Source organism: Pelecanus crispus, chromosome 3 (genome assembly GCF_030463565.1).
Source record: "Pelecanus crispus isolate bPelCri1 chromosome 3, bPelCri1.pri, whole genome shotgun sequence".
Classification (NCBI taxonomy): domain Eukaryota; kingdom Metazoa; phylum Chordata; class Aves; order Pelecaniformes; family Pelecanidae; genus Pelecanus; species Pelecanus crispus.
The window spans coordinates 87148604-87171578 of record NC_134645.1 but is presented as its reverse complement, the minus strand read 5'-3'; the positions used below and the strand labels follow the sequence as shown (position 1 = coordinate 87171578).

Below are 22975 nucleotides of genomic sequence, written 5' to 3'. Positions count from 1 at the left end.
TTTTTCTTGTTTTCTGTGTTAAATTCCATGTTTCTTTCTAGAATTTTCTGACATGACATGACCTATTTCCTTACTGTTATAGCACAATGCTGGTTTATTTTTAATGTGAATCATGCCACAACCTCACTTATTCCATGGCTCCACAAACAGCTGTATGGAAATGAGAAGGAAAGACAGGGGTATAAATGGTAGAAGTGCGTCTTCAGTCTCCATCTTTGGGCACCCAGTTTAGCCTCCTTGGGCCTAAAGTTGCTGTAGCGTAGTGTCTTTAAAAGTGTCTGCATGAAATATAATGGCCTGCAATATACAGGGAATAGATCTGTTTGTTTAAATGATCTAATTGTTCTTTCCAGATATAAACCTCGTGAGACTCCATAGAGGTGATGGTTAATCTGGACCTTACCTTCTGCCTTAGGCTGTAAGTTTCTTTGTTGGGAAGGACAGTTTAAGGAGTTTCCTCCTCACTCTCTTTTGTGCATTATTGCCCTCTTGCTGCGACCATACAACTTCTTTGTTGGCTTACACTGGTTTGTTGGTTGTAGGGGGCAGGAGGCATTAAAAGAGTAGGAGGATGTTCTCAGTCTGGGCAATGTGGAGGTGCGGCATGAGTAGTTGTCCCTGAGAAAGGACGGTAGTTCATATACTACTCCTAGCCCAAGAAGTCGTAGCTGCTAGTTGCTCTGTGTTGCCAAGAAGTCTCCCAAAGAAAACTGATTGAAGAGAGAGGCAAGATGTGTGATCCCAGTTAGTCTTTTCCACGCTTACCCAGAGCGCTAAGACGTACTGGGTTGGAGTGGATGCAGGGTGAGTTGGGAAAGGAAGAGGGAAACCTTGAAGGAAGGGGGAACAAATTCCAGTTTTAGAACTGCTGCCCAGAGGGTAGAGGTACAGGGGAGTGTTCAGGGTTGTGTGTATCTGTGACCATGGGGCTGATTACAGAATTCTCTTTTCTGCCTCAGAATTGTGCTTCAGAAGCTCAGGTTTAATTTATGAAAGTTTCTAATCTTGCATTTGCAGAGCAGCTTTCCTCAATATATCAACGAAGCATAAATGGATGCATTTCCCTATAGGTTTAAATTGTATGTCTCAGATATGTGGATCTAAGCAATTGTGTAATCTGCCTTTCTGGATCTTGTGAACTCAGTGTTCAGTTGCAAAGAAACACCGAATTTTTGCATCCTTTCTATCCCTTGGCTGACGGATCTGACCACAAGAGGGAGTGAACTGGATTTAGTGCATGCTCTCTGTGGTTTGTGGGATGATGGAGGATAGAATGGCTGCCTTGAAAACACAGTCATTGTGGGAGAGGAGAAAAATAGCTTGACAAAGGAGATCAGTTTGCAAATGAGCAGTATGTCAGACTTGGTGGCTTGGGAAAGTAAGTTACTCAGGCTACCTGCAAGATCTGCCCATTGTATATAGGGAGAAGGTGGTTAAGCTGATTTTCTTGGGTAGCATCATGGGCCAGAGAAAAGTTGAGAGCATAATGAAAATCCTCAGAAATAAGGGTTGAACAGAGGATTGATTATAAGATGCAGCCAGGTGCAATACCTGAATTGGTTTTAATTATCTTAATATAAAAATAGCACAGAAACTAGTCTTAAGATGGCATGTGTCATACAAAGGCACATCTTTCACTGGTGGAGATTGCAAAGTTTGTCTGAAGTTGATGGTTCCAAACTATTCTAAGTTTCTGCCCTGATAATTATGCCTTGTAACCCTTGGGTTCAGGATGGAGTGGGGAAAATGATTAAGCGTCTGTCTTTAGTTTTCACACTAATATTTTGTGATGAATTTTAAAGGTGTGAATCCAAAGTAGACCTTAGTTTCCCTCTCCTTAATTTTCAATAAGCATCACTCTGAAGACCTCAGAGCTATTGTTTTGAGGGTTAGACAAACAGAGGAGAGTCAGTCACTGTGTGTACTTGTGGTGTGCATATGGTGGTATTTATGTGCATTTACTGTTAGGATTCAGCTGGATGGCCTATATAGCATATAAACAGCTATGCTGGTAATTAATAAAAATCAAGTATTTGTATTAATGTATAGAAGTGAAGAGGTGTGGAATAATAGTTTCAGTAGAAGGAAGGCTTGCAATATTTTCTTCCTTCTTTACTTTTTGTTCTTTTTCTTGTGGGTTTCCCCAGCATGCAGTTTGCTAATGAATTAGTATTTTGCCTATATCCAAATAAGTATTAAATAAAAATTCAGATAGTTCCATTTAAGGCTAAGTCTTGGGAAGAGGCAAAATAAAATTTCCTCAGTTATCTTGGGAAACATAAAGCTGAATACATTATCTGATCAGAATAAATCTTGCATGGTATAGGAAAACTGTAAGAAATATGTCTGCCACCTTGAAAAGAACTTTTGTTGCTGACTTTGTGTAAATAACCTCTAGGTAGTAACCAGTTAGTCTCCTTGCCTCTTGTCCTACTTCTCATCTCATAATGCTGCTAGTATTATTTGTAAATGGATTGCTGTAGCTTTAAAATACATTAATATTATCACAGTTAAATATAGCTTGTTTACACCTCCAAGGTAGTAATCTGCTTAGGGTTCTGTTTTTCTTCATATAGTGTCTTTAACAATGCTAAGCTGGGGCTGGTACTTAGTAAGTAATATGACATCAGATGACAACTTCCTCAGTGTAAATGATGTCTGAATAACAAACACTGCAAGATCTAAACCAGCTTGTTTTGTCAGTCTGACCTTGAGTTCTCACTTGAAAATATTTGACGGTTCTGCTATTTTTTTTTTTTTAAATATACCTATTGGAGATATTTTTGTAACTGAAATATTTTCTAGCTTTCCATTGAACTACCTCTCATCATGCATAGCAACCTCATTAGCACCAGCCAAAAACCTGGATTGTGCTGGGCCTGACTCTCATTTACATTAAGATGCTTATGTGTCTTTCTGGCTTGATAAAGAACTTTTATACAGTATGTAAATTACATGTAGGTTCACTTAAAACTTAGCATGAATATATATAGTGATTTGCACAAGCTTTAAGCATGTCACACACTGACAGAACTCAAAGTAAATGAGTTCTTCATATAAACAAGAATCAATCCCCTTCTCTCCTCTCCTGTTCCTAATATATCCATTATGTTGGCGATAATTTGTGGGTTTGCCTGAAGAAATGTATACATGTTGTTTTCATTTCCCTCAAAAACAGTTTAACTGCAAAATATGCAGATGACTGTCTTTCCTTTTGTTTGCCATCCTCATGCCACTGCATTTGAGACATATAAACGATGCTGTGAGATAAAACTAAATTGTGTGGGCAGAAGAAAAAAGGATCTGAAAAAAGCTTTACTTCCCTGTGGAGCAGTGAGAGACTGACCTCATGTGGTCTGAAACCAAAGTTGCCAGGGGAAATGCAAGGATAAAACTCTGAATAAACTGAGCTTTTTTGAATAAACTGAAAAATTAATTTTTCTCATGCATTTCTGATTTTTGTTGGATGCTGTACGACTTATATTTAAATAATATTAGTTTGGATAGTTTGTAATGTGATTGCTGATATGAAGTTGACCAGTGTCTGTATTCCCAAAGACTTTTTTGTGTCCTGAAAGGGATGCTCTAACAAGCTGACCCCAAGACAGCAGGCTGGGAGCTGGGGCCCAATTATCCTAGCTGCTGCCTGTGTGTGATTTTAATTGAAATGAGTAGGAGTTTCATGTGAGCAAGTGACAGGATAATCAGTCTTGGTTTCTAAGCCCTTTCTGGCACTTCCCCAGCAGCACGCTCTCTCTGTGCCTTCACAGCCTTGGTCTGTAAAATGAAGACAGTGGTTAGGAAAGTTATGAAGTGGTACTGTGTAGAATGGGAAGGTTGTTCCTAGCACGTATATTTTTTTACAAGCATGAATAATATTAATACTGGAGACTTCTGAGTCAGTTCTGTTGCCCTGGGTTCATTAGTATATATGGAAGCATCCAGGTATATGGAAAACAAAAGGAGGTTCTGTTATTTTGAAAATTCTCCTTTCTAAATGAATAACATGCATTTAGTTTAAAGGATTTAGGGGGTAATGTGGCTTACGGACTCTCACAGGAAAATGTGCTTAAAAATCCTTTGGGCAATTCAGGTGACCTTTAAAAACTCTGTCCCCATCCTGCAAAGACTTCTCTATACGCTTAATTGTACTTTTTCTGATCTTTGTTGACTTAAGTCTCTGAAATAACAAAGGCCTGTAGTATTTTCTACAAGTACTCTGAGTTCTACATGACAAACCTTCCATTTTCTTATTACAGATCCTCTTGGAACCAGGGGTGATACAGGATGTCCTAGCAGCTGGGAGCCATTTGCAGCTGCTGGAGCTTCTCAGTTTATGTTCTCACTATCTCATTCAGGTGAGGCTTCTCTGTCTGATTATCAGCCATTTCTGTTTGGTAAACTTGTGTTTCAAGCCTAATTTCAGTAGGAGAGTATTAGTACAATACCTGATGTAATCTAAATGGCAATAAGCTGGATTTCAGGAGACATGAATTTTGAGTGTAACTTGGGTATCAGTTTGTAGTAGGTGCTTTCTCCTCCCATCCAGTTTGTCCATTTCAGTCCTGAAAACACAGATGGTCCACTGATTGGTATCAGCACATGGGAGTTTGATTCCCTCTTTTACCAGAGAATTTGCTTTCTTCTGCCTCAGTTTACCAAATGTTAGACACTTCCCTATTGCGATCATGAGTATTGTGAAGCATTCAGATGCGTAAGTGTTCACAACAGAATATTGATGCATATTCCAGGGCACTACTACCTCTCACTGAAGGGGTAGGGCTTATTACAATGGCACCTTATTCTCAACTGGCATTGTGCCCATAATGCTGATAATATTATCAATATTAGGGCTGTCATTATGAAGCAAAAAATCTGATTCCAGTAAAGTAATTTTTTGTGCTTGGCTTGTATAGGAGATGGCTCCCAGTGGTAGCAAGAATATAGCTTTGATGTGTATCTATGAAAAGCTGTATTAAAAAAATGGCAATAACGTTCTACTGAAGTGTTTCCTTTTCTTTGTAATTTTTCAGTATTGTTTCTGAAATAGGGTGTGTTGGCTGTATCTGTGCAACAGTTGGGTATGGAAATGCATGTCAGCACAATCCTCTCCATATGCACTTCCCTTCCAACAGCATAACTGCCTTTGAACAGTCTGAGTGTGCTTGGCAGCACACTGAGCTACTGTGTACTGTAGGCACGCAGGACCTCATGTTAAGAGCTTTAGGACGTACTTGAAGGCTCTGTGTCTTGTGGAGAAAGAGTCTGTTCTTTGAGCGTTAGCCTTAGGGAAGCCTTCAAAATGTATGTTCAGACAATAAGGTGGTATTAATTTGTGCATTATAAATTGATTAGACAGTTAAAGTGGCTGGTAGAGTACTGCAATTTGTATCAGTTTGTTTTTAGGAATGTAAGGAGGATTTAACTTTTCTGAGAAAATAGACATGGAATGTCATGGGAAAGATGGTTGGTTTGAGAAATAAGAAATGTGAGATGCCAAATAAGCCACAAAAACATTTGGCCTACCAGTTGTCAGGCAGGTGATGGGAAGGCATTACTGTTATGAGGAAGAAGATACAAGTCTAACATTGTGTCTTGGGTTTGCATGGCAAGGTTTCGGTAGTGGGGGGAGGCTACAGGGGTGGCTTCTGTGAGAAGCTGCTAGAAGCTTCCCCTATGTCCGATACCAATGCCAGCTCCAAGATGGACCTGCCACCGGCCAAGGCTGAGCCAATCAGTGACAGTGGCTGTGCCTTTGTGATAACATATTTAAGAAGGGGGGGGGGGGGGGAACAACCCACAAGGACACAAACTGCAGCTGGAGTGAGGAGTGAGAATATGTGAGAGGAATGACTCTGTAGACACCAAGGTCAGTGAAAAAGTAGGGGGAGGACGTGCTGCAGGCACCGGAGCAGAGATTCCCCTGCAGTCTGTGGTGAAGACGATGGTGAGGCAGGCTGTCCCCCTGCAGCCCAGGGAGGTCCACAGTGGAGCAGATATCCACCTACAGCCTGGGGAGTACCTCATGCTGGAGCAGGCGGATGTGCCCGAAGGAGGCTGTGACCCCATGGGAGGGCCGTGCTGCAGCAGGCTCCTGGCAGGACCTGTGGATCCGTGGAGAGAGAGGAGCCCACGCTGGAGCAGGTTTGCTGGCAGGACTTGTGACCCTGTTGGGGACCCATGCTGGAGCAGTCTGCTCCTGAAGGGCTGCACCCCGTGGAAGGGACCCATGTTGGAACAGTTCGTGAAGATCTGTAGCCCGTGGGAAGGACCTATGTTGGAGAAGTTCGTGGAGGACTGTCTCCCATGGGAGGGACCCCATGCTGGAGCAGGGGAACAGTGTCAGGAGTCCTCCCCTGAGAAGGAAGGAGCAGCAGAGACAACGCGCGATGAACTGACCGAAACCCCTATTCCCCGTCCCTCTGCGCTGCTCAGGGGGAGGAGGTAGAGAAAATTGGGATTGAAGTTGATCCCAGGAAGAAGGGAGGGGTGGAGGGAAGGTGTTTTAAGATTTGGTTTTATTTCTCTTTACCCTGCTCAGTTTTGATTGGTAATAAATTAAACTGATTTTCCCCAAGTCAAGGCTGTTTTGCCCATGATGGTAATTGCTGAGTGATCTCCCTGTCCTTATCTTGACCCACGAGCTTTTTCATTATACTTTCTCGCCCCTGTCCAGTTGAGAAGGGGAGTGATAGAGAGGCTTTGGTGGGCACGTGGCATCCAGCCAGTGTCAAAGCACCACACATTGATAGTCATACAGTGTATGTAATGCCCCCCTAACAAATCAGTCAGTGTGAGCTTGTCTCTGCTGCTTACATGCTCTGTCTTTGTCAGAAACCGAACCAGAGAGCACTGCAGCGAAGTAGCTAGGGGAAATATTAAAGAGTAGGGAAGAAACTGAGTATTGTAGTACTGGTGAGGTAGGGACACAAGAGAACTGTAGGAAAGGAGCAGGCAAATGCCCAATGTAAGTCCTTGTACGAACTTCTTTCATGACCTGTGTTGAGTAGCCTCTGGTATTTGTAGCTCTTCCCTTGCCCCCACCATCTTAATACTTTTAATCCCAAGGTCACTGCAGTGGCAAGACAACTGTAGAATTAGCAGTGCTTTGGATCTTGTCCTTGATGTGCAAGCCATAGTCAAGTATTTAGGAACAGACTGCTAATGAATTTAAAAACAAAAACCAAAAAACCTAGCAAAATAAAAAATCAACCCCAAAACCACACCACCCACCAAAAAAAAAAACCCCAAACCCCAAATCCCCGGAGTGACCAAACATTGCTGCCAAATTACTCTGTAACTAACAGACCAGTAAAAATTCTGTGGAGGTGACGGTCAATATGCAGTTACTCAAATGATCTGAAAGCTCTGTTGTAGTCTGAGTAGCGTGCCAAGGTAGGGTAACTGGAGCTACACTGGTGTAAAAATGAGGAGGAAGTGGGACCCAGTGTCCAGATTAACAGTGATGGAGGTAGGGAATAAGGTAGGCAATGAAGGGTAGGGAATAAGGAGGAGGATATGTCTTAGAAGACAGAGCACTGGTAGTTCTGTAAAGTATTTTTGAATCAGGGTCTCATTGTAAGGTTTTGAATCTGTGGCTATCTGTGGGATGACTGTAGCTTACATCATGTCAGGCTCTAGGCTGTATTTTACTCTTTTTACAGTATTTTTTTTACCAGGTTCACCCCAACAAGACATATCTGCAGACAGATTTGCAGTATGAATAGATCACAGCAAGAATTTATCTGTCTTGTTTACTCTGCAGAGTTGCAGTACATGCAAGTAATCAACCTTGAGTAGTTGTGTAGGCCTTTTTAGCAGAGGTCAACAAGGTGCTGTGCATAAAGACTCAGATATCATTCAGGGTTGAAATTAATTATATCAAATATCTGTTTATGTTCTACATACTATTGGGTGATTTTAAAAATATCTGTTGCTTTCTTTTAGTACTATCTAAAAATAAAATCAAAGTAGTTAAAGAACTTATCCTTGCTGCACTTGATAACTGGGGTGTCTTGTCACCCCCCATGCTATGATACAGATGATGGGAAGAAAATAATGCTTGCCCTTTCTCTTCTTTCTGATGAGACTGAGTGCTGCAGAGTTCTTCATTTACTGTACTAGTGAATTTCTTTCTTGCTGTTTTGAGTTGTTCAGATACGAACTTAGCTTAGTTTAGCATAAATTCAGGAAATACAGTATGTGGGATCTAGCTGTCATTTATTATTGTTGTGTAATGATGACACAGAGTTTTAACTTGTTGGGATTGTCTTTAATTGTTTGGATTGGACCAGGCTTTTCCTGTATAAGAGTCCTGCTCTTATTGTTAGAGTTTGTTCCAGCTCTTCTCTTTCTCTAGATGTTCCAGCTTGTCAGTTTTTTGGAGCTCAAGACAGTTTCATCTCTTCTTGATACTTTTACCTGGGGGCTGTAATTATTCCATGGATTTCAATAAGGATTTCTTTTGCTACAAATGCAATTGGCATGGCCCATACATGTATCTGTTCCAAGGCATATTTGTAGCCTGTGAGGTTCCACAGAAGACTGTACTGATCTAATTCATCTAATTTATCTTGTCAAAGATGATTTGCAGTGCACTGGGGGCAGATTCATTTCCAGCCAACGCTGACTTTTATATTCACTGATCTTTAAGGAATTCCCTCTCAGTTGTCTCAGAATAAACAAGATCTTATTTTGACTATAAGACAGGTCCTCTTTCTTATAGACCAACCAGCTTAGAGCACTTTAATTTGTTGATAAATCTCAGAAAGATTTCTATAGCAAATCACTTGAATCACAATTATGGCATTTTTATGAAGAGGTTTTGATCAAAGGAAAGATAGAAAAAAGGAGTGGAACATTCTTTCCCCCCAACCCCAATTAGGTAGTATCCATCTCTAAGACGTTTATGATTAACATGATACAATGGAGGTTTCTGACAACACTGCTAGTTTACTAAATGTGTTTCATCGTCTATAAACTTCACATTATCAAATGTTCTGTGGCATCTAATGTTGATTCCATTTTCTCACTGGAAAACTCATTCTCATTTTGGATTGATAATTTACTAATTTTTATTTCAAAAGAATTGTAGATCATATTTTCTCTACTTGCAAACAAGAGAAATACCCAAGCATTCCTTACTTTAGGTCTTAATTCCAGCTTTGTGTTGTATAGACTTCTCCCCCCGCCTCAGCAGTGCCGTATCTTGAGTTATGATTACTCCCTAGCCTTTGCTGTTTGGGGGTTTTCTTTTTAGCTTCATTTATAGAGGGGGACTTTTTTGAAGCATGCTGATATATTTTATTGGAGATACATGCATATTCATGAATCTCTCCGATCATAATGTGTGCATAATTCTCAGGTGCTTTAAACATTGAAACAAGGCTTGAAATCTCACACATCCATCTCAACCTAAACAAACGGTAAGGCAGCGTGGTTGTTTTTAGCTGTATAGCTGCTACATAGGTGTGGGAAAGCTAAGCTGAAGACTTGAGCTTTGTGTATCTTGAATTGCGCTAAGGTCCATAATCACGCACACAGCATTTGCTTGCAGAGTGCACATCCATTTCTCTAAGACTCTTTGTTTCCTGAGTTCCTCTTCCAGCTCAGATTGATTGTCAGTTTTAGCTGATGTTTTTCAAAGGAGGCTAAGGCAGAGAGATGCAACCAACAGGTAGACTTTGTTGAAATATAATGGGAATGGGTTATCTGAATGTCTTGTTTCCCTTTTAAAAGTTTTAGCCTTTAAAGTTCCAGTGGACCATAGCTGTCCTACTATGACATTGGAGAAGGCAAGAGAAAGCTAGTTGAAGGCTTTGAATGTGATGGAGATCTGAGAATGGACTTCTTAAATGGAGCTGTAGAGAACATGGTATTAGGTAGTGTGCTTGTGATGACCTATTTTGCACTTTCAAAGCTTGTAAATGTTTTTCTGAAGGGTACATGATGAATTTATTCTTATGCAAGAGAATAAATGTGTTAAAAGATTTATTCAGAACATAGAAATGTTTGTTTCATAAATATGTCCGAGTTGTTATATAACTGGTTGTAGATGTAAGAAGTTTTCTCTCTTTCCGCAGCTGTTTGGTATTCAGTACCAAAGAGAGCAAACTATTTCAACAATCAAAGAGTCTTAATAAGGAAGGAATGCTATTGAGAATACGAGTTTTTAATGGAGTTTCTTTCTACTGATCAACATTGACTCAATATTGTGTGGGTATAGCTTTAGTAATCAGTTTTTAAACCAGAGGTTTATTTCCACTGACATAGAGAGACCTGGGACATAAGATTGTCCTTACCTTAAAGCTAAGTGATTTTCTTCTGTATTTTTAAAAGTCCAGTATTGTCATTTTCAGTGGAGTTCTATATACCTCCTGAGTTACATTCAAGGTAATAGGGTGATAGGTGGAGTGAGGGGTTTAGAAGTTGTGGAACTGTCCAAAGCAACCTACTTGTTTCTCAGAGGCAGGACATGGCGTGATTGTTAGCATTTACCCCTTTAACTTTCTGCTGCCAGATCAGGCACATTTTGTGAAGAACAAATTAAGTTTATTACTGGACACAGTCTGGGGTATCATTTATGTTATGTTTATTGGTTGGACAGTTGCATATTTTCAGTACAGCCTTATTAGAAGTGGTATTAGCTGACTGTCCTTGTACTCAATACTGGAAATCATTTCCTATTCTCTCAGTAGCTAGGAGCAACAAGTGTAGTAGACATGAGCAGTGATCCCGATTGCCATTAAAGTTCCCCTGACTGTTAAAAACTGTTCTTGGGATCATAAATGTTTTTGTGTCAAGGAAAGTTAAAAGTTTGATGCCAACTTTCCCATTAGTTTTAACTGCATTAAGTTCCCTGCTAAATGATAAATGTACTAGGTTACCATTTAGAAACTTCATTACAGTGGATAGAACTCTGCCACAGGTATATCTGCCCGCTTGCTACTGATGTCAGTCATAGCATCTTGAAAGAGGGCTAATTTAAGCTGAAAAGAACATTTTAGGTGAGTGATTAAAATGAGCCTGAAAAACCACAGCACAGTACAGCAGCAATTAGGATTTTCTTGGAGCCTCCTCTGTACTGTATGCTCTGGATTCTTGCATACAAAAGCAGACAGTGAGCAGGATCAGGCCTGGAATGCAAAAAATAGATTAATCAACTCACAAATGATAAAATAGGACCTCCTGGAATAATTCTTGGTAGTAAATGAAGCAGGCAAAGTGTCTTGGGTAGGGGCATTTGATTTTTAACCTTCTACCCTGATAGTCAATCTAGGCTTATAAAACAAAGTTTTTTCATGGTGTATGAGCACCTAATGATCTGAATCTTTTCTTCTACTAATTTTAAACTATTTGAATGTGTTCATAGGTTGAAATACATTACTGTTTTTAAAAGGAAGAAGCTACAAATTAATCTGCCTGTGGAATGAAAAGGAGTGTGCATGGTTTACGTATGTGGTGGGGCCAGAGCTTCAAAGCTATTTATTTTTCTTAAACCCCAACTTGTCCATTTGGAACTGTGCCAACAACACAATCCCAACTTTCACTAAGATACACTCTTTCAGAGATGAATTAATTCTTACAGCAGAGATTGAGAGCATCACCTTTGTATTGCTAGAAGCCCCAGCTCAGCTGGGATTTTAGCTCCTGGGTTTTTCATATAGAGCAAATTAAACTGCTGTAAAAAAATCTAAAGGTCATCTAGCAACCAAGGCTTACCTTTTTTTAACTAATACTGAGTTTTTAATCTAAGTACACACACACGCACTCTCCGCCCCCTACCTCCACTCCCCAGAATTAGAGTGGTGTTTTATAAAGCCACCACCATCAAATTTGAGTCCACCAATTTTTCCCATGGTAGAAAGAGTGACCTTCCCATACCAAGAATATAAAGTATACAGAAATAATACCATCTTGCATTTCGCTGGTTTTCAGTGTTATGCAAGAAGTAGTTGCTGTGCTGGTCTACTGTTTTTTGAAGGAGCATGTTTTGTCAGGTGTTGAGTCTTCGAGCTATTGTCAGTCATTAGGAGAGTTCTTGTACAAAGCTCAAAAACAACTTGTGGAATTTATCTCCTCTCTGACATATAGACGCATTACAGAGATACAGATTTATATATATGAAATGTGAATGCACTACTGAGGATTCCAAATTAGAATGGGACTCAGGAAAAAAATTATGGTGGCTTTCTCCATTTTTCAGTTGGCGTCAGTGAGGAAGGTAAAAATGGTATGCTCGGTCACCTTGAATCCCATTCTTACTGTAATCCACTTGCTGCTATTTAGCTGCGATATGACAGTGGATATTCTGCTCCTGGGATGTTAACTGTTAGAGAAAGTGGTGCAACTATGGTCAGGATCCTGCTGGCTTTGTGTGTGTGTGCTTTTCCTAATGAAGTAATAGTTGGCAAAGCTGAATTGGAGCTGCTGATGGATGTATGAAAAGTGATGCTAGACTGTCTAGGTTTATTATTGCTGGCAAGATTAAAGCTCCTGAGCTGCGTAGCTAGTTGTATGGATACACATTGCCGGTCTTCTGCATCAGTCACAGGACAGGTCACAGGTTGGGAAGAGGCAGATACTGCTACGTCTTCCTTCTTTTTGAAATTTCTGTCAGGAAGGCGGAACAGATTTGGTGTGTATTTTAGATGGGAACAAAGAAGCTGTATTGCTTCACTGTTTCCCTCCCTGCTCTTGTCATGTTGTTTTTCTAGCCAATGTGGCCTCTTACCTCACCTTTCCGTCCCTCAGCCCCTGAAAGATCCCTGCTTCTGGAATCTTTCTAGTACTTTTATAAAGCTGTAAATAGGCTGATGAATTCCAGAATGCTTAATGTAAAAAATTCTTCTTTGTTTTTATTACCATCTGGTCAATACTAATGTTTTATGTCGCCCCATCCCTCCCGCCCCACAATGTCTTCAGCTTTTCGTTCTTCTTATTGATTGAGGCAGCTTAGATACATGGACCCAAGAATGGCATTATTTGTAATTGGGTAGTGCAGCTACCCTTATGTGCTGGTGTCTCGGCGACATGCCCAGTTAGCAGTCTGGCAGGAAAATTTTTTTGGATTGTGAGAGATGAAACCCAAAAAGCCAAATGGCTGAACCTGAGTTGAAGTAAGGCAGTCGGGGCCCTTCCTCCCCAGGCGTGGGCAGCAGGTGGCAGTGTGAGTCCATAACAGTTTCAGCAGATAAATTCAAGCTAAAATCAGAAAAAATGAAAAGAAAAATTATTTATTTTTACTCTGTATTAGTCTTCTGACCTAATCAGTAAAAAAGTCATTATTCACACAACACTGGGCAATATGCATTGTAATTTTTAACAAATAATAGGAAACTGTTAATGTTTTCACAGGAAATACAGTTCTGTCTTATGGAGCAATGGTCATTTATCACTGCACTTTGTGAAATCACTCATTTGTTCTAATTTGAATGTAAATGACTCTAAGGTTTTACAAATAAGGTGACAGACTCACATAAATGTAATTGCAGGGTTCATCTCTCTCTTTTTATATATCACTCATTAAGTTATGAATTAAATACATCGTATTAAACCAGGGGCATGTCCAATGATGATATTGTAATGGCAAATTACTCTATGCTATTAGAGGTGTATTTTTTATTCATGGACATTAATTTGTCATTAAGCAGCATTAGTTTAGCACTTTTATGTGGAAGACGTGACCTGAAAGAGGAGACTTACAGCTCTAATGTGAAAGAACAGGAATACAGGCACCAGATATACAGAGCTGCTTTTTACCTCCTGTAAAGAAGCAGAAGGACATTTTATTTAAATTTGCTTTGATCTAAAGCAATTTGAGTTGCGTTAAGCCATTTTAGCAAAGGTATTTCTGAAACATGAAAGTGCTTTGATTATAAAGTATTTACCAATATGGGAAAAGCCAGAATGCTAAGTACAAAATGGTGACTATAAATCATGTAACCTATGAACCTGAAGAGAACATTGGACCTGAAGTGAGTTACAGTCTGATTTTTATCTCAGAAGTATCACTGTGGTAGAGAGTTAATTGTCCATCTTTTCTTTCCTCTGTACTGGCTTAGCCAAAATAGAACTGACTTTTTTTCCTTTTTAATTATGAAGTAAGTATCTTTTACCTCCTCTATACTTTGCATTTTTAAACACACTGTTGTTATTTTCACAGGGATCAATTTCAAATTTGAAATGTTAAGCAGGAGCAGAATGTTTCTTAAGAAAATGAATGAGAAAATGTATTATTTGATGGAATTTGAGAGGCAACTTGGCACTTGAAGTATTAAACTGAGGAAAATAGCGAATGACTCAGTCTGCTCCATCTTTAAAAGATGTTAAAAAGACCTTGTAAATTTTGTTTTCATTTTACAGTCAGTTTCATAGAAGAGGCTATCCTTTCAAAACCTTGTTTACTTAGTGGTGGAGATGGACTGAAGTCATAAGGATCCAAGTTGATACATCCCCCAGTTTGGCAGTATTTGCATTTTAGATTTTTCTTTAGACCACCTCTCATTAAAGGCAAAAAGTCTGAACATGATACAAATCTATGGAGTTGACTCCCTGCTCCCCCATTATATGTTATGTTTTTCTGATGGCTTAATCATTACTGTTTGATCCATCTATCTGTACTGCTCACAACACACTCAACTAGTATGTTGTGCTCAGTAAGAAGATAGATTTGTAATGGGAATGACCTAAGCCCAAAGTATACATAAGTAGTTTCAGAAATGGAAGTACCCCAAGTTATCATCTAGTTTTAACTACTGTTAAATACAATTCCAGTACTTAATAGAGAAGCATTTTTTGCTGAACCATTTCAGTTTGTAGGGGAGCACAAAGAAGGAAACAAGTTCCATGTATGGCTGTTGATATTTTCCAGTAGATCTCTTAGCAGTGGTAAATGAAACAATGTTTTAGCACATTCCATCTTTTACAGTGTTTTGTTTGCACAACTGCATCAGAGTAGAATTTGCCAGGGAACTAGTATCCTGCTTCAGAACTGTGATGTAGACTAATTCTGTTTAAAGCAAAAACACCATTTCTGTCCAGGGTATTGAATAGGCCTTGAACCCAGAATGAATATAAATGTATACGTGCTGTCTTACTGAATCTTCAGCCAATATGTAATCAGAGCTTTGAAAGTTATAAATTGTCCTCGTTCATCTCACTAATTCTAAAAATTAAAGATACAAACCTAAAGATTAGTTGTATTAACAACTTTATTAACCATCAGTAATGTCCTGCTTGTTATTCCAAACTGAAAAATGTTTGTAACTTTATTCACTTGTTTTCCTGTGTAATCTGCTCTAAACACCTGCTTATTAATTTGGAGAAAGTTGCTGCTAAATTTCCCATCTGTTTCAACAGAGTCTTACAGAATCTGTGATTTCTATCACAGAGTGTTTCTAGCTGCATAGGTGGCATTGGATCTAGAATGACTTAAACCAGGACTTTTATTTGCGGTTCAGTGGGAGGTGGGCTGGTAACACATGGAATTGTCTCTACAGTAATTTTTATAGGAGCTGTTGTATCCTCTGCATTAGAGGGGTAGTAATATATTGGCTGGACTTGCCTTGTAAACACTTTGACCTTTGTTGTGAAAGTTTCCAAAGCCACTTAAAGGAGGTTTTTTCTAAATTCCATTTCAGTGTTTTCTCCTTGTTTACCATAAGCCACATCTGTTCTAATTATATATGCAGAAGACCTTGAATTTCCATAGCATCTAAGCACACCTGTTTATCATGGGGAAAGTATTGTAGTAACCTCAGGTATGTTCAGCCCACAAAAGACATTGGGATTGGAATTCCCACTGACTTGAAATGGCATGTCGTGGACATGGAGAAAGGTAGGGGGACAGGCCTAATGTTGTATGCCAGGCCCAAAACTGGTGTTTATATGTGCTTGTATTTTGTTTTTGCCTGCCTCACAATATTTTTACTCATATTTGCAGCATTATTATCTTCATGGGGAACTGACATATGGAGGGAGTATATGTATACAATGGTGATGTCAGAGACCCCCAGAGACTGATACTGAATGTTTACTGTAACTAAATACTTGAAAGTATTTGACTACCTAGATACTGTTGTGAGTCTTAACTAGCATGTGTATTATACACCATTGGTAGAAAGTCCTAATCAAGTTCTGGACTCATATAGCACCATTCAGCCCTGGACCAAAATTTGAACAGATTAATGGAACTTCTTGAAAAGGAGCAAAACAAGTAGCGAAAGTGATCAGTGTGTGATGAATATTTTGGGGTGGGCAAAACCAAACAACATTAGGTATATGTAACCTTTGATAAGCTGTTGTTAGTGTTTTGCTTTTAGGTGTGGTTGAAGTCTTTGAAATGTGGATGTTTTAGCAACATTTCTTATTAAAATTTGTATTCGAAAAGGACTAATTTGCATGGAATAATCATTGACTAAAATTTTTTTCAGTAAGCTCTAGTTTGTTTTTAAAAACAGTGACTGTTCTTGTTAGACTAGCTGCAGAAATACATTCCTTCTGAAGTAACTGAGCTATGCCCCTCCTCTAAATACCCTTCCAGTTTTCTGTTAAAGGATGTCTGGCTTCACTTCATTCTGACTGTGTTTAAAGGGGGATACAGAAGAGGGGCCCTTCAGGACTTTGAGATACTGGCAAGTGTCTGTAGCTGTGAACACTTAGATCATTGTAGGCCCAATTTCTATTCTGCTTTTAAAGGTGGTGTCTTCAAGGTGAAATCTTGAAGCCAGTGAGAATTTTATCATTTGGTTATGTGTCTTAAGTATAGGATGCATTGATTAAATATTTTTCTCTTTTGTATTTCTGTGGAAAAAAAGCCTTGGTGGTGAAGCATGGAATTCTGACCATTAGCTGTTCGATTCAACCATTAGATTTGGTAGGGGCAGGGAATTATTTTTTTTATTCTTGGTAAGAACTGCTAGAAACTAAATGAACAGAAGTCAGCATGATCTTTGAAGGCTCATGCCTTCCTGATGCTTAGCATGTTCAGCAATGTGAACATTCACGTGTTAGTTTTGGGAGGACTTGTGACTTGTTTGGCACTACTGAAGGTTAGATGTAGGAAATGCTAAACTGGACGTTGAGTCAGGGTCCATTTTTTACATTTGGGCTTTGGCCTTTCTAGGTTTTCTGTTTCTGAGAGTCAGATTTATAACCATTTCTGACCAAGAGAGTGGTAAGTGAATCCCTAGTCAATAATGCTTAAAATACAAGCAAATCCCCCTTGATCCTCACACATACTGAATTCTTTTTTTTAATTCAATGGTACTTCCAGATTTTTTTCATTCTTCTACTTTTCTTCCCATATATGGACTACTACTATCCCTTTTTATCCTGTTCACCTCCTGAAATCAGTTCTGATTATTATGTAGTAAACCTACGAATCAGCGCAGCTCCTAGTCCTAGGAAAGAGGGATCTTTTCACTGCATAAATTTAGGGACAGAGTGTTGCAGAGGGTTTTATTTTATTGAGACATAATGCTTATACAAAACATGTTACAGACATTTTGCTGATATATTGAGCTGTATAAATAACTTTAAATTGTATTAAAGTTGGAGGTGGGATGGGGAAAAAAAGAATTACCTAACTACTAGACCACTGGAGTGGGTTCCAGGTGTTTGATGTTCTGGGGTTTGTATCTTCTGCATCATGGGAAATCTTCTACATTATTCTTCTGCTCCTCCTTTTTTCTCTGTAAAATGAGAATTTGCCTTGGTTTAGTGCTGTGAGCAAAAAATTTCTTAGTGATTTTTCAGCTGAGGTCAGATATTGCAGGAACATAGAGATACCTGAACAAATAACAGTTTTCCAAATAAAATGGAAACGTTGCCTTTTTGTCATTCACATACTTATAATCACGTTCTTTTAACTGCTAAATACCCTCATATCTTCTGGCAGCTGCAACAAATCTCTTGCTCTTCAGAGAAATGTGAAACCGTATACCCTCAGGGGTCAAACTGCACAAATATTTCCTCCTTTACCTGTACAGACAATTGGCAAAAAACTTGTTGTGTTGCAGTAATTTATTTTTTTAATGCAGAGTTGCAAAATGTCCGTAATTACACGAAGGCAATGCAAACAGTCCTGTACTTCCTAGTCCAGTGGCCAGGGTAACTTTGATGCTACATCCATGAGCCAGAAACTGTTTTCTGAAAATTTGGTCAGAACTTTTTTGCTTTCATATATTCTCTCTATTTTATAAATATCATTGCTCTAGATCAAATCCTTCAGGAGTCTTTCTTTAAAAAAACTAAGTTGAGCACCTTAAATCTTGCAAGGTTGGTTTTCCAGCCTGTAGTATTTTCATATCCTTAAAGTGTGGACTTCAGAACTGGGACCAATATTTGAGCAGTAGCCTTAAAAATGCAATGTTGAAGCAGCAAGAAGGTTTGTTTCTTTTATTGGGCAGCACTCAGTGTGCATTTTATGACATGAACCTTTCTTTTTTTTGCCACAGCACTGTTCTGAGAACTGCTGTTGCTATTTATGACTACTTCTTAGTGCTTCCTGATGGCCTGTAAGTGTTGTTCCAAATAGAGCCTCGTATGTTTTCTGTATCAGCTGTTACTGGTTCTCAGCTGTGGTGTGGGGTTTGGGTTTTTTTTGTGTGTGGGTTGTGTTTTGTTTTTTTAATTAATGTGATCACTTTGCCAGGAAAGCCAGACAATACTCATATTCTGTCATTCTCTGTTACCCCACTGCTTTTGCAGAGTCTTCTGCAAACTCTGTGGGCAAAACTTATTCTCTAGTTCAATTAAACTGCTAACAGTATTTGACCAAGAATCAATTCCTTGAGGACTTTGCTGGAAAAAGTTACACTGCTTTCTAACTTACCATTAATAACTTAATTTTGAGATGGAACAAATCTTTGATCCATTTAAGATGCATCCTACTAAAAGTATGTAATATATGAAATTTCTGAAATATTATAACGCTCAACTTTCTCTAATACTCCTTGTGTTAAATTTGTCCCATTTTATTCTGCCAATATTTCTTGTAAACTTGGGAAAATGAGCTTTTTTTGAGGTTTCCAAAAAATAAGTTCCCCTACTGATGGCTTATTCCTTTCATACGAGTCAACTGTTAGTAGATAGCTGGGGTGATGTGATTCTTACAATGAATTAGGAACTACTGTTCTCAAATTGATGACTGATTCTGCTTTGTCTGTCAAAATTATACTCAGTATTGAGTTATTCTGCACTGGATTCGGCCTTTCTGTAGATAGTGTGTCATATACTGCCTTGAAATTCTGAGAAAGTTTTGTTGCTTTGGGTTGTTTAGCAAATATTTGTGAGATTTGAATTTGTCTGTGTTAATTAACCCATCATTCCACACGTTTTAGACAGTTTGTTTCATTCTCTGGTGATGTCCAGCTCACTACAGTTACCCTTTTCCAATTCTCCATTTTTAGATGTGTTTATTAGCTTTGTAATCCTTAAGCATTTGGTGACAGGCTGTTGCCTGGGATTCTGAAGCAGAGACAGGTTTTTAGGAAAAGTGGTCCCTTGCTGGGTTTATTACAGAGCACACGTATACATCATTGAAATGTTCCAGAAATAAAATGTCATAAAAAGATTCTGAAACAGAGTTGTTTGAATCGTATTATATATTCTTTGCACATGAACACCTCCTCTGTTCTTATTTATACCTAGAGTGTTAACATTAGTATACTGATAATTTTGGAATACGCTCCCTGTTTGTTCTTTAGTGCAACATCATGAGTGTTGGCTTCCTTTTTTAGTTAGTGACAATCATGCTATTATCTGCCTTCATCATTATTCATTTACATTTATGCAGAGCAGTTGGAGGAACTATCACCCAGCCACTTTGAGAAGCCACGTCTTCTCTGGATTGTGATTTGAACTCTCCCACTAGATTCCAGTACTGTTTGCCCCTTGTTATCGCTGGGCTTCGTGTCTTGATCCGCTCTCCTGTTCTTCAGTCTGGGTTTTTTCCATGCTTCTGCATTTGAAAGTGATAGCATCTTTCTCTGATCTGCCAGGGCTCCAAAGTGGATCCTAAGCAGCACAACAGAAATGTACTTTCAGCCTTCAGGTTTTGTTGTTGTAATTTGGCCCACAGTGGACAATGATGCTGATGGGTCTTGCTTAGCTGTGGAATAGATTGTGGACAGCACAGCTAGAATGTGATGAGATTTTTAGCTGCAGAGTTCAAAGAAGTCGTTACTGAGCACATCCAAACTATTTATTTTTCTAGGCTGTGATGAGGAGGGTCAGTGGAAGCTTTTCACAGTGATGGCAACTCCTACGAGCTATTTCTGTTCTGAATATTTTTAGTGTAGAAAAGCAATGGTCTTTTCCTGTCGGTCTCATTCTTAGTGATGTGTAATGCACTCTTTGAGATGTTTGTAAGAGATTTTAAAGAGATTGATCTTGAAGCTGGAAAACTTCAGCTTTGAATTATTAAATGTTGGCAAAATAGTAAGTTATTGGAAAAAGGTATTGGAAAGGGGAACTGGCAGGTACCTTAATACCTCTACTAACAGATCTATCGGTAATGTTGATTTTCCCCCTCCCCTCCCCCTCCCCTCGATGCTGTTAATGGAGATGGGGATTAAGAATAAAAATTACACTTTAACATACTGCATATTAGAAACATATTTTCTACTTGTATTTTCACTATGTTTGAAAGTTTTCATACTTTATATTGATTTAAAACTTACTTTGTTTTTCAGAATATAAAGGGGATTTCCTTGCCTACTTTTGAAACAAATCTTAAGAAAATTATTGAAATAATTTTTCCCCCTGTAAGTAACTGGTATGTACCAGGACAATTACAAGATCTGTTACTCAAATACAGAAAGAAATTAAATAAGCAATTGGAAAATAATTTCTGAGCATCCCAAGTAGAATCTACTGCATCTCAGTGGATCATACTCAATTCCCATTTGTAATGTCATGTTATTTCTGTCGTGCCTGGCAGACAGAGGGTTATTACTGTGTCTCACTTGAGGACCAAGTTTACAGAGATTTTTTGTGTATTAAATCATAGGAAGGCTTTAAGCCACTAAGGTGATACTGTCAAGAAAAAAGCAGTTTGAGTCTAGGATATTTCACACAAGGTAATTTATAAAGCTAAAGAAATATTAATGCTGGTGGACTGCTGAAAAATCGTAAGTACTGCAAAGAGTTTGCTCATGCAGAAGAATAAATGAAGTCAAATTGGGAGAGGTGTAGAAAAGGGCAGCCAAGATGATCAGGAAGGCCTTTTTTTTATGTAAGGAGATTAAAATAGTTTGGCTTGTTTAGTCTAGCAAAATGAGGGCCGTGGAGGAATACCCTTGCTTTCTGTAAATATATCAAGAGAATAAATATGGGGCGGGGGGCGGGGGGGGGTGGGGAGCAGAGAGAGACACACACAGTGTGCTGTTAAAATGAGAAGATAATGTTGGCACAGGAACAAATGCATATAAACTGTCAGAGTAAATTAAGCTGGAAATTAGGAGACAGAGTCTCAAAATCAGCTGAGCCTTCTCGTAATAGTAGTTGGGAGCAAGAACAGGTGAGGTTTAAGATGGATCTTTCTTAATTTAAGATGAAGATTATTTGATGAGCTTGTCCAGTGTAGTAGGGGAATAGGCTTCCACTCCTGTATTCTCATGTCCTTAAACTATTATTAGAGTGTGCGAAAGGATTGGAAGCAATAGTGTTGTACAGTCCTATTTTTCTTTATTCTTCTTGTTGATGGTAATTATTTTTTTAACTGCTACTCCCATGAACTTTGGGTTTCTAAAGGACAAAACTTGCTCTTTCTGGATTTGACAGTATTAGCAACAATAACAACAACAAAGTGAACGTTTACCATAAAAGATTGCTGGTGGTTGATGGATTGGCCAAGTAGTTTTCAGCTTTCCTCAAGCCCTGTAGTAAGTGTGGAGAGTTAGCAGACATATAAAGTAGTGAAACATCTGTAAAGACTATGTACCAATATTCTGATTTCTGCTGGAGTAAAAAATGCAGGATTATGTCATTCTTCATAACATATTTGAAGAAAAGACAGGCTCCCATAATTGGCAAAAACTGTAAATATTGATAAATCTAATGAAATCCTCCCTTTGGGTTTCTACTGTCTGAAATGGTATAAAAGGGCCAGGTGAAGGGTTAGATGATCTCCATGTTCCATTTCATCCCTGTATTTTTATTGTTAAATAGTATTGATTGCTACAGTTACCTTGCCAGGCATTCCCGGCAAGATGTGAAGCCAGGTGAGATGTGAAGCTTTTAATTTGTGGAGTTTCTGTGCCAGATGCAGTTTAAAAAAAAAAAAAAAAAAAATCCCATGGCAGCATCTGTTTAGGAAAGCAGCTAGTCAAAACTCTGAAGAACCTTACCTGTGGTTGTTCCAGTGGTACCATGAAACTTTTAACTGTGTAGTCTTAATGTTTTGTTATTGTATTTCTTTCCATGATACACATAATCATGTATGCAATATGTAAAAGTTATGTATAATCAGGGTCACTTAAAATATTTAATTTGATTGCCATTTGAAAATATTTGTACTATTTAATAATTTCCATTAATCTATCTGAGATTCTAGAAAATGTTTACTTGTTTGGTTTTCCTTTTGCGTATCTGCATATGGCATGTTTCACTTTCTTTTTTGAAGACCACACATATGTCTCATCACATGAGCAATCTGAGAATGTCATGTCTTTCCACTGTGCTTGTGAAGGTCACAGGCCTCCTCTGTGATATAGGGAAACACTAAGTGAGAAGGAAAATGGACCCTCATAGGGAAGAGGGAAAATAATAGGGCTGAAATGTTTTGATATTGTTACTCTTGTACTTAGCCCCAGACCTCCTTTGAAATAATAGCAAGGATGCAAAATAACTTTTCATGCTTAAAAGAGAAAACAAAAGCAAGAATTACAGAAAGTGTTGAGATAGCAGTGATCTGCCAGAAAAATTAATTTTATAAAATGAGTCCTTTAAAAAGTCATCCTTTACTGTGCCT

General features: G+C 38.7%; 1 protein-coding gene across 7 annotated transcripts in view; it reads left to right on the top strand.

Annotated features, from left to right (window-relative positions):
* Positions 1–22975, top strand: part of KLHL32 (kelch like family member 32) — a 99346-nt gene that overhangs the window by 32777 nt on the left and 43594 nt on the right. For 5 of the 7 annotated variants that reach the window (XM_009479257.2, XM_075707626.1, XM_009479259.2 and 2 more), the window contains one exon: positions 4260–4358. The exons of the other annotated variants lie outside the window; for them this stretch is intronic. In XM_009479257.2, coding sequence (XP_009477532.1) covers positions 4260–4358 — 99 coding nt within the window. The remainder of the gene's footprint in view (positions 1–4259; positions 4359–22975) is intronic. 7 annotated transcript variants of the gene reach the window in all.